Consider the following 13,860-nt stretch of genomic DNA (forward strand, 5'->3'; position numbering starts at 1 on the left):
AGGTCAAACCAGAAAGGATCCCCGTGAACATGCAGAGCAGCTGCGATTCTTGCATGAACTGTATGTGGTGCTGATACAAAATTTTATAAATTGATTAATTTTTTATTTTTTTTTCTTTTTTTAAATAAAAGTGCTCTCTGTTGCTCTGGCTCCATGGATCACACCACCACCTACAGTTTTAAGGATCATTACATTTTTGTATTAAGTGAACTAATAATCTCTTCCCTCCTTCCTTGTACCTCCTCCCTTTTCCCTTCCCGCTCCTTCCTTTGCCCTTGCCCTGTGCTGCTTGCTGTTGTGTTAAATATGAGATCAGGCAAACCCCAAAGGCCAGTTTACATTTTTATGTTTTGTTTTTGCAGATCTCCATCACAGATGGAATTTTTGCTGGTCATTTCTTGGAACCAATCCATTAGCAGGACAAACCGAAAGAAGAGAGGGCAGTGAAAACAAACCCCATGACAGAGACGGAGGAAAGAAGAATCAATAAACAAGCAGAAATCAGTTTTCCACCGGGGTGGGATTTGCTAAGGGCTGGCTCACGATGACTTGCACCACATAGTCCTTTGGGATTTTCAGCTCCTCCAGTTTCATTTTGTCTGCCAGCGGCCTGCCCGAGAAGAACCAGCGCTGGCTGCCTGGCTCCACTCCCTCCACTGCGTGCAGCCGCCTCTTCATGTGGTACACCGTGTCCATGCTGCGGACCATGAGTTTGAGGTCTTTGCCTGTGGACAGGCGCAAACGAAGCTGGCATTCGTGCCCTGAATTGGGCGGGGGATCAGGAATATCCAGAGTCTCCAGGTCGCCCTTCTCCTCTATCATGTTGATAGGTGGGGCTAGGCAGTAGACAGGAAGCTGGTACCGGTTGCCCAGTTCATCGTAACACTCTGTAAGAGCACCTTCAGGAGATAAGAGGGAAAAAAATGAATATGAATGCATTTCACATTTAACGTTGAAGCCGTCATGCTTAGAAGCACCGACCCCGCTGTTAAACCATCTGAACCATGAGGTCTGAATTGAGGCTTTACAGGACCGATACAAAAAGTCTGAAGTTTTCATTAAAAATTGCTTCACTTTGTTTTCATATGAAAACTTGGGGTTGACTTAAAAGCACCCCCTAAAAGTCAAACGCACCCCTCCCTCCAGATAAACCAGGATAAACTTCAAAAGCAGCAGGAAGGAAGAGATGAGGGAGGATGATGTTCTCCCCATGTGTTGTTTAAAAGAGGACTATTTCACCAGCAGCACAGCCTGAGGTTCAGGGCACATGTGCACCCAGAAAATGCTACTTGGATGAATTACACGATCCTGAACCCGAGGTCTGAAAAGGCAAAATGGCAAAGACCAAAGGCAAAAGACCACTGTGAAAGAAAGATTTTGTAACTTCTCAAACACTCAAAAATTACTGAAATGGTTTCATATAGGACTCAGGTTTTAGTGAGCACTGCCAGAACAAACACACACGACCACCCAAGTCAGACAGCTCTGCGGCTCCGTATGGAGTGCAGTGTCACCGCCACAGCGACACCCAGCACATACTTTACATTTGCACAGTGTCTGTAACTCCCATATTCAAAGCCCTGAAGTTTCAGGAGTGATTTTTGTTTCCCCAGACTCCTGAGAGGTTCCTCAGGATAATCTGGGTGTCCGTGTTAACGATGACCGGGCAGTGGTGTGCTGCCTTGCATACGGTATTCCTTCTTACCGAAATGGTACAAGGCGCACAGAACAGCTCAAGAATTACAACACTGAATTAACAAATACAAGCTGACTTTTTCACAGTATGAGACACACTTTATAAAGATATTTCAAGAACTACTCAGGAAAGATGGCAGCACATTTTTCACCATGTTTTAAAAGTTAAAGTAAGAGAAGGCTGAAAGCAGAGTCCTGCTGCATACAGCACACATCACCTCTTGCAGCAAGCCAGGAAACCGAGATGCAGAGGAAGCTGCATCCTAAATCACAGCAGAAATCCCTTCTCACTGTGGTTAAAAAACCCCAGATATTCACAATCCAAGCGAATGTTTCTCCTGTTTTGAATTTACCTGCTATAACAAATTTCCACATTTTTGCCCCTAGAGGGGGCACATTCACTTGCAAGATTACCCATCCGTTTGTAGTTGGAAATGTTTGAAGAAGAGCCAAGTCCTTGAGCTACAAAATATTTTAAAAACTCTGACTCGGCAGTTCTGCACACAACACCCAACTGCTCCTTGTTAGAAACTAAGGGTGGTTTTTTTAGTTGGAGGGTTTTTCATGCTGACAGTGAGTTGTCTTAAACTTTGCTGTTTGATCAGCAAAATTACTGCAGTATAAAATTATAACTTGGGGACGTACTGTTCACTCAGCCCACTGTGACAGCAGCATCTTATGCTGGAAATCTTCTTTCTTTTAGATGGAAGCCCCCCTTTTTAAGGATAATTTGTGTTGATGAAAACACACAGAGGAAATCTTTGGCTAAAAGATCAATGTTTTAGGTGCAGCTGCTTTTGGAGGCTTTTCTGTTTGTACAGGCAGCACCAAGGCTGCTATGCCCTGAGATTTATTGAGAAAACAAAACAAAAAATGAAATCCAGAATAATATAGTTATACCACTCATTACAGTCTTGTATCATTTATGAATCTCAGAGCAAATCAGCTTTTATCAAAACCGTATGGGATCCATACCTTTCATGGTACTTCATGATTTACAGAGCAAGGCCTGAAGTTCCCATAAGTCAGTTCTGGTTTACAGTGTTCATTTCATTCTGTACGCCTGATCTATTTAGTAAATGTCACAGTACTAAATTCTGGATCATAGTTCACAGAAACAAGTAGATGAGTTTGCTGCTAAAAAAAAAGAAAAATCCAAACTTCAACAGCCTTTAAATTTAGCAAGAGCAGCTAAACTCGTATCTTTCTTTAAAAGCTCCTATTTTAGAATAGCATATCAAAGAGTTAATTTTAAATACAATGGGGTAAGCTTGCTAAGGAGTTTCTTCATCATTTATATCCTTGCCCAGCTGAACTAACATGAAGGTCAAAGCATATGCTATAAACACTGGATTGCTTAATCATAATCAGATAAGCAATATTAAAAAGATCCTCTGAAACAGCAGCTAACTTGGAGGTCTGTCTTTAGAAAAAAAAAAGGAAAAAAAGGAAAAAGACACAGCTGAGGAAACCTCTTGCCAATAAAAACTGCACAGTCCCATTCCAGGCTGAGAAACTGTTTATCACAAATTGTTAATATAACAACAGGTTACCATAAACCTCACCAGTAATCCCATTCTTCCACTCATACTGGTAAAAACATCCCTAAGACTCTCAAGTCCTGTTATATACCACTCAATGACTTTCAGGAGTGGATGTATTGATTAAAACACAGAAGACTACTATTGCGAGCAGAAGAGACTTTACGACAGCACCACCTCCTCACCTGCCCACCGTGCCTGCTGAAGCCAAGCCAGAGCTCCAGGGCAATGAGGAGGTGTTGGTCCTCGCCTCTAAAGAGACACGGAGCTGTGCACACACAGCCCAGCCCTCTTCAGCCAGCTGGGCCTTACGAGGCTTTTGGTTAAGTGATCTTTGGAGAGGGTCGGGCTCTGCTACAACCTTCAAGATGTCATGAACGGCAACAAACTCAAGGCAGAGAGTGAAGGGGTGTCACGTTGGTTGAGAGTTCAAAAGTGAAACGATGGCTGAAAGCGTTAAAGGCGTGGTGAGTTTGGAGCTATTTTAAACGATGCAGAAAAACACAACATCTTTGTGTATTATTGTGTATTATTGGAGAGGAAGAGAGAAAGTGGTTGAATTACCCGCAGCCACCACAGCGAGGCCTATCTCACCAGCCAGATGGCAGCTCTTCACCGAGGCACTTGCTGCAGCGTCCTTTACGCAGCCCAAAGCACGCAGGAAATTAAACATCTGAACTACAAAATCCTTCGTAATTTTGCTGTTATAATTGAAAACCACGTTTCTGATCCTTCCTGCAAGGTACATCAGCTTGGGCCACAGAAGTTATTTAGCAGGAAGGGGTACTAAGAGAATATCAAGCTTTTATGAGAAAACACAGCGAAAAAAGAAAAAAATTTTTTTTTTTTTAGGTTTCCCCGTTACCTAGGCAACAATGGTCCTCACCAGCCAGTTACAGCATAGGAGGATGCAGCCTCCCATAAACCGGAGAAGGAAAAAGCAATGCAAACAGGTTTCGCTTTTCAGGCAGGCAGCCCTGCACGCTCCCCTGCCAGCACCGCACTCCACCAGCGGGCAGGGTGCTCGGAGCCGCGCGAGGACAGCCGTCCCACAGCCCCACTTAGACAGGTTTCCCCTTCCCTGCTTCCCCTTCCTTCCCCAGATGCTGCAGCTGGCTGCTGCATCAGGCAACCAGACCAGGTTCAGATGCCAAAGCCTAGAAGGCGAGTTAGTACTTTGACTTTTCACTGCTGGATTGTACAAAGAAACCATGTAAAACTGACAGATATCAGGAAAAAAGCAGCGGAGAGGGTGCAGGCATGCAGGTCTAAGTGGAGGATTCTGTACTGGACATGAAAGACCAAGATGTTATAAAAAGATCTTACAACAATGAGGAGAGGACAAATTAAGCTTATCAATACTTCATATACTTGAGTATTCTTTGTGTATTTAAATACTCCTCTAGATGTTGACATGACTTTAATAAACTTGGACACAAAACATCCTGGTAGCAACATGAAGAACTATCTTTGAGGAAAGCCAATGACAGAACCAGCAAACAAACCAACCCACCCACCCACACCTTAATCCTCTCCGCCTTTCTATCATTCAGAATTAAGGTGCCATGGCATGTGATCTAAGGAGTGCTTTGAGGATCTCACTGACCGATTCATTGCCCTGAGAATTTCCCAGTTAAAGACTTACACTGTCAAGCAAGTTCTAGAGTCATCCAGTATTGATGCTGCAACACAGTTATGGAGTTAACTTTATAGGCTTGATTCAAGTCAGAAAGAACAGAAGATACAATGCTAGAACCACAGCGGATGGGATTATTTTAATATTTCAAAAGTAATATTGACTTGGACACTGGGGAATTCTGGAAGGAGCTGCGAGGTAGAGCTTTTGTTGGTTGTTATCCAGGTAGGAGACAGCTTGAGAGTTTCAGGCGGAAAAATAAGCAGATGTGATCATCAAGCATACAGAATTGGAACATTTTGAAATGAACTGTCCAGAAGGCATAAAACTTTGTTTTACTGAGATTATTAGGATGGAGATATTTCTCTGGATTGATAAGTGAAAACACTAAAAAAAGGACTGGTTTAGATACTGCTCCCACTCCTAAGCAGTTCAGAGTTTGGACTTACTTGTCCTTCTGCACATGAAAGGACTAGCAATTTAAGAGACCTAAATGACACAAAGGTAAACTTTTGCAGAAGTTATTGAAATCAGGCGTGTATGACCACACTCATCCAAAAACATAAAAAGTTTTAATGCATTTTAACAGCATTTTGGCGTTTCTTTAAAGCTGCATACCGTTCTCTTCAGAAAAAGCAGCAAATTTCTTGTTTTCTGTTCATAATGTGCTTTCTATTTCTTTAAGATTTTAAGCAGTTTTGAGGAGGATTGCTCAGAAACGCCCAGAACGTAAAAACTGAGCAGATTTCCATCTCTTCTTCCCTTCCCCCAGACAGACTTGCTGCAGGAAGAAAAATTAAGATGACACAAAACAAAATCTAGCATTGCAATGAGACTAGCTAATTTAAGGAGCTTAAGTGTCTGTGTATAACACATTTGCCCAAGGAACAGCTGGTTCATTTGTTTTCCTTACTGCAAAGCTCCATTCCAAACCCAAGCTGAGCCTGGATTGCTGAATAAATTGGCAATAGCAGAGCTTTCACCTGTAGATTATTGGTTTGAATCCAATATAGGTCACTAATGCCTGAAACTCATTACGAGCATCAGAAAACAAGCGGGTCTTCTTCTGGGTCCTACAGTACAACAACTCCTAAAGAGAAATGACTGAGGCACAAAAGCTGAACTATCTCTTCATCTTTATTAGTTGCTGATTCCAGGTCATGGCTGGGAAACACAGGATCTTATAAGAAAAAAAGATGTGTACTGACGTCAACAGCACGCGAGAGTGGTTAAGGGTGACTTTGCTCAGTACATGAACAGGATTGAGGCAAGTGAAAACATGCAGTGCTTTGTTTCAGCTCACCTACAACCATAACAAGCTGGGAGGAGTTAAAAGAAAAAATAAAGCTCTTTCACATTAAACCCCATATAACTTAATAATGACTGAAACGACTTAATGCTGCAGTTAACATTTTCTGGAGAGCAACGCATGGAAGTACTCGTGCAAGCCTGTGCCTTGCACCACATACAGAGAACAATAAACTGGCTATAATCATTAATGGTGTGGATGAAGCACTTGATAATAAGCCACATATATAAGCCCCCTCCCATGCTTCTTCCACACTAAACTTCCATGGGCTATGCAAATTTAAACTACCATAACGCTACTGTACAAAGCCTTTATAAAGGTACAAGCTTGTCTCCTAAGCCACAGCACAACTGCTTACACAACACAGCTCTGCTCTCATCTTCAGCCTCCCTTTAAAATAAAGAACTTACTCCAGCTCCTTAAAGAATGGGTTTTGTAGATAATAAGTGTTAAGCATTTAATAATTCTCATTTAAAATTCACTGAAAAACAGCTCTTCCATTACAGGAACATTATTGGTCTGGCTCAATTCCACAAAGGAGAACAACTCCCAGAGCCAGCAGGAGATCCCAGTGCTTCAGGAGCTGCTTGGTGAGCGGGGACCACCTCGCTCCTGCTTGCAGCAACTGGCACAAGACAGACTGGAATTGTGCTTAGTGCATTACAAGGGAAAGGAGGAGAAAATTAAGACACTCTGCTACTGCCTTTGTAATCCTCCCACCCCGTTCTTTGGCAGGAGAACTAGCTCGTAGCTGGTTCACTGAATCAGCTATTGCACTGCTCATGCTCATCTCCATGCTTGGATGTTCCTCAGAAAACCTGGCTTACCCGGGCTGCAAGATCACTGATAAAATAATGTACATTCAGCTGTCTGAAAAGGCTCTGCAAGGCAATAACCTGAGACACGCTTACTTGCAGCAGAGGGTTGGATGAGACAGCCTCTTGAGGTCCCTTCCAACCTGAATGATCCTAACTAGCTGCCTTTGCTGTAATAATACTTTGAAGAGCAGATCCCAGCCAGAGTACATAGCAAAAGATCCCCCATGTGTCTCTAAGTCACCCTGCTTCAAACTAAGCACACCTTACCCTAGCGTGGGGCAGGTTTGCAAACCAAGCTGGCAATCTCATGAGTAAGCCATTCCTAAAACTAGTTTTGCAACTCACACCTGCACACTGGCAAAGGGGAGGAAAACCCAAACGGCTATCACTGAATCAGCGGCACCCGGTACCTACCAAAACCAGAGGGCAGCAGCACTGCAGAGAGTGAAGCTTGCACTCTAAGATGGCATTGCCTGAACACTCACCTGCCAAAGAAACCAAGGTGCATCTGAACAGCGAAGCGAGACAAGGGGTTTGTGCAGCTCCTTCTCCACTAATCTGCTGGCTAAGAGGGATGTGCCATCGCCACCCAGTCTGAGGTATGTCTCGTCCACGTGTTGTAACTGAACGCTAATCTGCCTGCATGCCATTGCTACCTATGTTTGTCAGAAACCTTTTGTTTTGGGTTGGATTTTGGGGAGGGGGGGCAGGAAAGGAGCAGGGGGTGTTTATTTTGGGAAAAGGCCGGTGCAGATATGCAAGGTGCATTGCTGGGCACGCTGATCCTCTCCCTTTATCATAGCAGAGCATCATCATCAGTTAATTCATTAACACTAATTAACTAGGCTGAAGGTGAAAGATAATTAAGATTAATACAGTCTTCTGAAAGACAGAAATTTCTGCGCTAGATAAGCAAGCCACTTTTCTTCAAATTTTAGTCCCAGTTAGTAGGTGTGCATCCCTTACTGCCCTCACTGTGCTGGAGGGGGGAGAGCAGGGCAGGGAGAGGAGAGAGATTAGCTGCCATGGGAGGGGGGACAGGTTGTGACAGAGAATGGTTTGGGAAGGAGAATGCTTGTGGGAAAGCGGGGCTGAGGGCCCTGAACCAACTCCCTCAAAATTCCTCTTAAAAATCCTCACTAGTGCCAACAACAGCAGTGTCAATCCTGTCAGACGAACTGGGATCTGCAGCCCCACTGTGCTCATCTGCCAGAGAAAGAGGGGAAGCCAGAGAAGAGGGGTCCTACGCCAGAAAGCTCAAAACATGACAGCGGTGTAACTTACAGAACAGAGCTAGTTCTTCCTTAATACTGTTTTACTAGAGCACAAATATGTACAGTCTATGCAGTTCATTGGCTTTTCATCTGCTCTGGTTGTGGCAGACAACTAAGGCACCCATCAGGTTGGTACACACCTGTAATCCACAACGTGGCTACGGACTGCCAGTTACTAGACCAGGATATGAATAACAACTATGAACTAAACAATGCAAGAAGATGGTGAATTTTAACCACAACCATGGGTTCAGAGGCTGGTTAACCAGTCACCCAGTCATGGGATCCTTTACAAGTTTCCCCTTCCCTTTCCTTGCAGGCTTTTGTCACGATACAAACTCTAGAACAGATCGATTCATTGGTGAGTTGTTCTTTACCCAAATGAGGTTTGATAGAGAAAGTCAATTATGTATTAATACTTGGTAGCTGTCATGTTAGCAATACCATATGTACTGCCACTTCTGTATCACTCTGTAAAACTTGGATCTAATATTGCAAGAAGGTAACAGCTTCCAAGAAACATTACAGCAGGGTTCAAAGATGACAAGTCTTTTTACTAATGAAGTATTCATGTACTATTCTGCTTTGCATGTCATTAAAATAGATGCCTGTCTAGACAGGCTTCTTAGATAAAAACTAAAAAAAAAATATAAAATCTGGTTGGTAAAAGAGCTTCTCTGTATATGTTCTTCATTTACATTTGCTGTTCTCCATTATTGATCTTCTTAAAGGGGGTGGGAGGATTTGGAGAATAAAAAGAAAGCATAGTATCACAACCATCTGAGCCTGCACCATAGCCCTCCACGGACAGCTAACTTGGCAATGTTTAAAGTGACGAGGTTATCTCTTCAGCGTGAGGATGCACAGAAGCTGAACTCAGATTTACAGAAGTTGTCACTGCCTTTGTTACCACTGAATTTTTAACTAGTCTGTTGTTCCCATAAATACAGAGTGAACACCTAGCACTCAGCATCCAAAATCCTATGACTAACATGGTTAAAATGGAAAACCAAATGGGAGGTTAACAACAGCATTTTATACAACTGATAGAGATTTTCCTTTTTCTTGCCAACCACAAGGACTTATGCAGTTTTTGCTTTCTTTGGAGGTCTACAAAGCTTTTCCTTTGCTCTCCTAAAACAGACTTGTAGAAGTCTCTTTCTGATGCAGAAGTCATGGATGTTTGACTATGATGTTGCAGAAAGGCCACCAGAAAACATAGCATACTGGCTCTTGAGGTACCAACACTTTATTCTTTCAGAAAACAGGAGACGAGAAGATGCCATTTGGACTGCAGAAGTTCTGTTAATCCTAACCTAGACTGCTATGTCTACAAAGAGTCTATCATCCTATGAACAGCAACATGCTTTGTGAGCACTGTTTTCAGTGTGCAGAGAAAAAAGTCTTTGTCCATTACAGCAGGACTTTTTACATAATAACCATAACTATTCAGTCTCACTTTCCTAATATGACAAACTACTTTGCTATTTCCAGTTACTTCTGGAAGACTAAGTTTGCAAATAGCTATGCTATATGCATTTTACTTTAAGATTATTTTCCTTTAGCTAAGATCAGCAGGACACTGGTGATCAACACTATGGACCACTCCATCATCTAACAAATACGCCAGAGCCTGCTGCACTCCTTTCCAAATAAGACAGAAGGCAGAAGATAACTTTACCTTTGCTTGAGACTAATCTCATTAAGTACAATCCACTTGTCCTACCTTGGACCAACTCTTGTAGCCACCTCAAGAAAAAACATGTCCTTTTGCTTCTCAAGTGGAGGAGACACGGTCTGGTCATGCTCAGAAGTCCTGCCCTATGCAGGGAGGTTCAATTAGCAACTAGTGACTGCAGTACCTTGAGCTGCTCCATCTCCATTGCATGACCAGTGCCAGTGTGCTTAACCTTCAAACAATCCCCTGCCTGCCACAATGCCCTCTCTGGGCAGCAAAATGATATTTGAGAGTTAGTTTAATCTGAGATAGAAGTGGATAAGAGTGGAAATTTGGCTCGAGGTAGCTTCAGCTAACACAGCAGCAGAGACAACCCCTTAGACTGAACACAAAAGCAAATGTTGGCTTTTATGAAGTGCGGAGAAGTCCCACATCAGTTTGCAATGAGAGAAGGATGTGGAAAACTCCTACTTTCTATGACTAAACAACAACCCTCCCCAACCTACCTATATGCAACAGGGGATAGAAAGAAAGCACAGAATGACCTAGACAAAAGTTTGCCCTGATCATTTTTCTCTTACTGCTCCCAAACTTGCCTGTATCCCTGTGTTGACATTCAAAGACCTGCTAATGAGCATGGAAGTCATTCATTTGCATGCTCAGTCTCCAAGGTTAACCAGCAAAAATGTTAAAGGCTCCAGGGAGGTCAAGCAAACTGACACAATAACACATTAATACCTAGATCCTAAAATAAAACTGTAACACAAGGCTGTTTATAAAGGTGGGGGTGAAGGGGATTACAAAAGGTTGCAGGAAACGTGAAGCAACAGAAGCCTGCAGTATTGCTTTATCCCATGTAATGTGCTCTTCACCTCTAGGATGCTGTTCCTTCAGAGTTACCTTATTTACAATAAAAAAGAAAAAATGTATTGATTAAGCATAAATATAGACAATTGCATGTTAGTCAGAGCTGCATCACACCTTAAACGTGCACTGAGCAGAGCCTTTGGGGACCTGCACAGACGGTGAGAGCCCAGACAGGTTAAACATTCAAGGCCTTGCTGCAGCTATGACCTTCTACAAAAAACTTGCTTGATCGCTACAGAACAAATCAAGGCAGGTCTGAGACTTCATTATTTCTGTATAATGACTAATAGTCAAAATGTGTATGGAAACACACACTTTATTTTGTTGCAAGTTTTCTTTGCAATAACGCTACAAAACAAACATCGCTTACTCCATACTAGGCTCTGTGTTAGGCTCAGATGTATATCAGCAAAAAAGCAAAGCCCACTCCGTTTCTCAGTGTCAGCAAAAAGCAAATACCAGCTCTAGGTCTGAACAAACTCAATCTCTTTCAAGTTATGATTTAGAAGTCCCTTATTGTTTTAACCTTTTCAAGCTGTATTATCACAAGGCATGCTAGCGCTAAGAAAAAACCTGAATTTCTTAGAAATTAGTATTTTTCCCCTTACTGGCAAATCTGGATTTCACCAGATGAAGCCGGTGTCTATCACATGCTTTCATCAGGCTCCAATGAACCCTTACCAGCCTGCTAAGTGCTGAAGATATTCAGGAGTTTTCTCCTTCATTTCCAGAAGTGAACCTGTTCTGTAACACACACACTGAAGCTCAGTAATGACTTGAAGTTACCATCTCAAGGTATTTATTGAAAGAGGTTGTGGAAGACTTAAAAGTACTAAAATGCCTCCTTTTGGCTCACTACCAGGCTAGCGAGTACTGCCCGGGCTCTCTGTAACACACCCCAGGGAAGACTTTCCTCAGCCATTACCTGGCCTTCTCCTGCAACTCAGACACTTCTAATTGTAACTATCTTGCCTTGGTCTTGGAGAGAAGTTACCATCTTCCCATTATTTAAATACCTTCCTATTATTAAATACCATGACAAATGTCATGGCCGCTGTCAACTAGAGATCGTGGAGGAGGAGCAGGGTGCATCCACGGGCAAGGAGCAAGCAAGACACCAAGGTCTCGCTGAGCCCCTCATTTACCACTGAGGCACTTTGAAGGACACCAGTTCCTTCAGGAACACCAATTTTAGGGCAAAACGCTCTGTGTCAATTACAGAAGCAAGCAATACTACCTCTGAAGATCACCTTTTCACACAGAAGGCAGCATCTAGGGGGCTCTCATTGAAAATTTCAGTGTAAGCCAACGAGGAATACATTTTAAACACTTCATATTTCTTTTTCTCATTTTACTAGCAGACAGCAAGGCAGATGAAGCAGATACCCAGTTTCACTGCTGTAAGCGGCCAATGATGGAGTAAATGTCCACTCCTGTGAAGTATCTAATAAACTAGACATCATGTCCCGACCACTATCAGACACCAGAGGAATATTATTCACTTAAGATGGACATACTTCTGTCTGGAAGACTGCAACAAGCGGTCTGCAGCTTCTTATAAGAAGAATTTGAGACGTTCTTTCGTCATGAGTCCAGATTTATTTTGAGCATTTAATGGCCATCATGTAGAATCTTTTTTTTTTTTCTTTCCTTAAAGGAGTTAGCTGCACTTTCCTGGTCACACATTAATGGTTAAAAAAAAAAAATGCAGTTCTGAAAACAGTGTTGTACAGTCATCCTCACCACAGCAGAAAAGGCAAATTGAAACCAAAGATGGGAAACAGACGGGCATATGCTACCAGGGGAAGAGACTTGAGAAGAGTCCAAGCAATTATGTTGACGAAACTCCTCAAAATACCTTTCAAAATAACAAGAGCAGAAGTTAAAAATATTTAAGGAAAACAACTGTAGGCTATAGCTATAAGTGGGTTTTTATTTGAAGGGTTGATAGTTTCTAACCTGCACTTAGATTATAAATATTTCAGCCAGCCACAACTGCTTTACATCCTGATGATTTGATTCAATGATCCGTTTGAAGAAAACATGGAAATCCAGCGTTCCTCAGAAAGAATGTTGGGTAACTATTTTAAAAAATATTAATCACAGCAGAAATGACAGAAAGCATCATCTTAACTGTAGCTCCGGAGTGAAGAGGCTTGAGAAAACAGACTCTGTTTCAAGGTTAGGAGTCGTCTGGTGAAGCACAACAACGTAACGTGTCCTTCACCAGCGCCAACACGCTGTACCCGGGACGGCAGAGAGAGCTTGTACCATTCCTACGGAGAACACCCGACACACAAGACAGCAGCTGCAGAATCACACACGTCCCAGTGCCTCAAGTACTAATGAAGGCTACGGTAAGGAAAATAAAGCAATTCCCGAAGAGGGGTGGGTCTTCTCACCGTCTTCCACAGCAGCCCTTTGCTTTAAAGCAGCACAAGGTGCATGTTACATTGCGAATACATATACTTACTCCTCAGTGTCTGGGTACTGGCCCAAGCATGTTAGCTTTAAGTGAATGGGAGGAAAGAGTAAGAGATCCCACATAATGATCTGGAATTTTGAAGAGGATGGAAAACAAAATAACAGAAAAGGGTGCGCCATTAGAATACAAGCACCTCCAGTAGTGATGCGCTAACCCAATTCCAATAATTATCTTTAATTGCCTCATTGATTAGCTATTGTCATTTCCCCTCATTCTCTACTCACAAATCTCTGTGCTCAGCTTTCCACCACTTGCTATGCGCAGTGGTTGCAATACAGAAAGAACATGAATATCGGCCAAACATTAGCCTGGCTGTTATTTGCTTCCTTGAGAACAAGAGAAACACCAACTCTGTGGAGCACTGTGTGGTAGGCACTGCAGACGCAGCCTTCTCACATGGAATTTGCCAATTACAAAATAATTTATTGGCATTTCTCTAATTTTCAGTCAGGGGATCTCTTGAGCAGCTCACTTTTACAAGAAGCATTTCTCTAATGAAACAAAATACCATACAAACACATGGTTTTAAATTCAGCCACAAGCTGCATGGTGAGAGC

General features: G+C 42.6%; 1 protein-coding gene across 1 annotated transcript in view; it reads right to left on the reverse strand.

Moving 5' to 3' along the window:
* Positions 1–329: 329 nt before the first annotated feature.
* Positions 330–13,860, reverse strand: part of UBTD2 (ubiquitin domain containing 2) — a 53,716-nt gene continuing 40,185 nt past the window's right edge. The window contains exon 3 of the mRNA XM_072872483.1: positions 330–899. Coding sequence (XP_072728584.1) covers positions 502–899 — 398 coding nt within the window. The 3' untranslated portion in view covers positions 330–501. The remainder of the gene's footprint in view (positions 900–13,860) is intronic.

This window comes from Ciconia boyciana, chromosome 9 (genome assembly GCF_034638445.1).
Source record: "Ciconia boyciana chromosome 9, ASM3463844v1, whole genome shotgun sequence".
Taxonomy (NCBI): Eukaryota; Metazoa; Chordata; class Aves; order Ciconiiformes; family Ciconiidae; genus Ciconia; species Ciconia boyciana.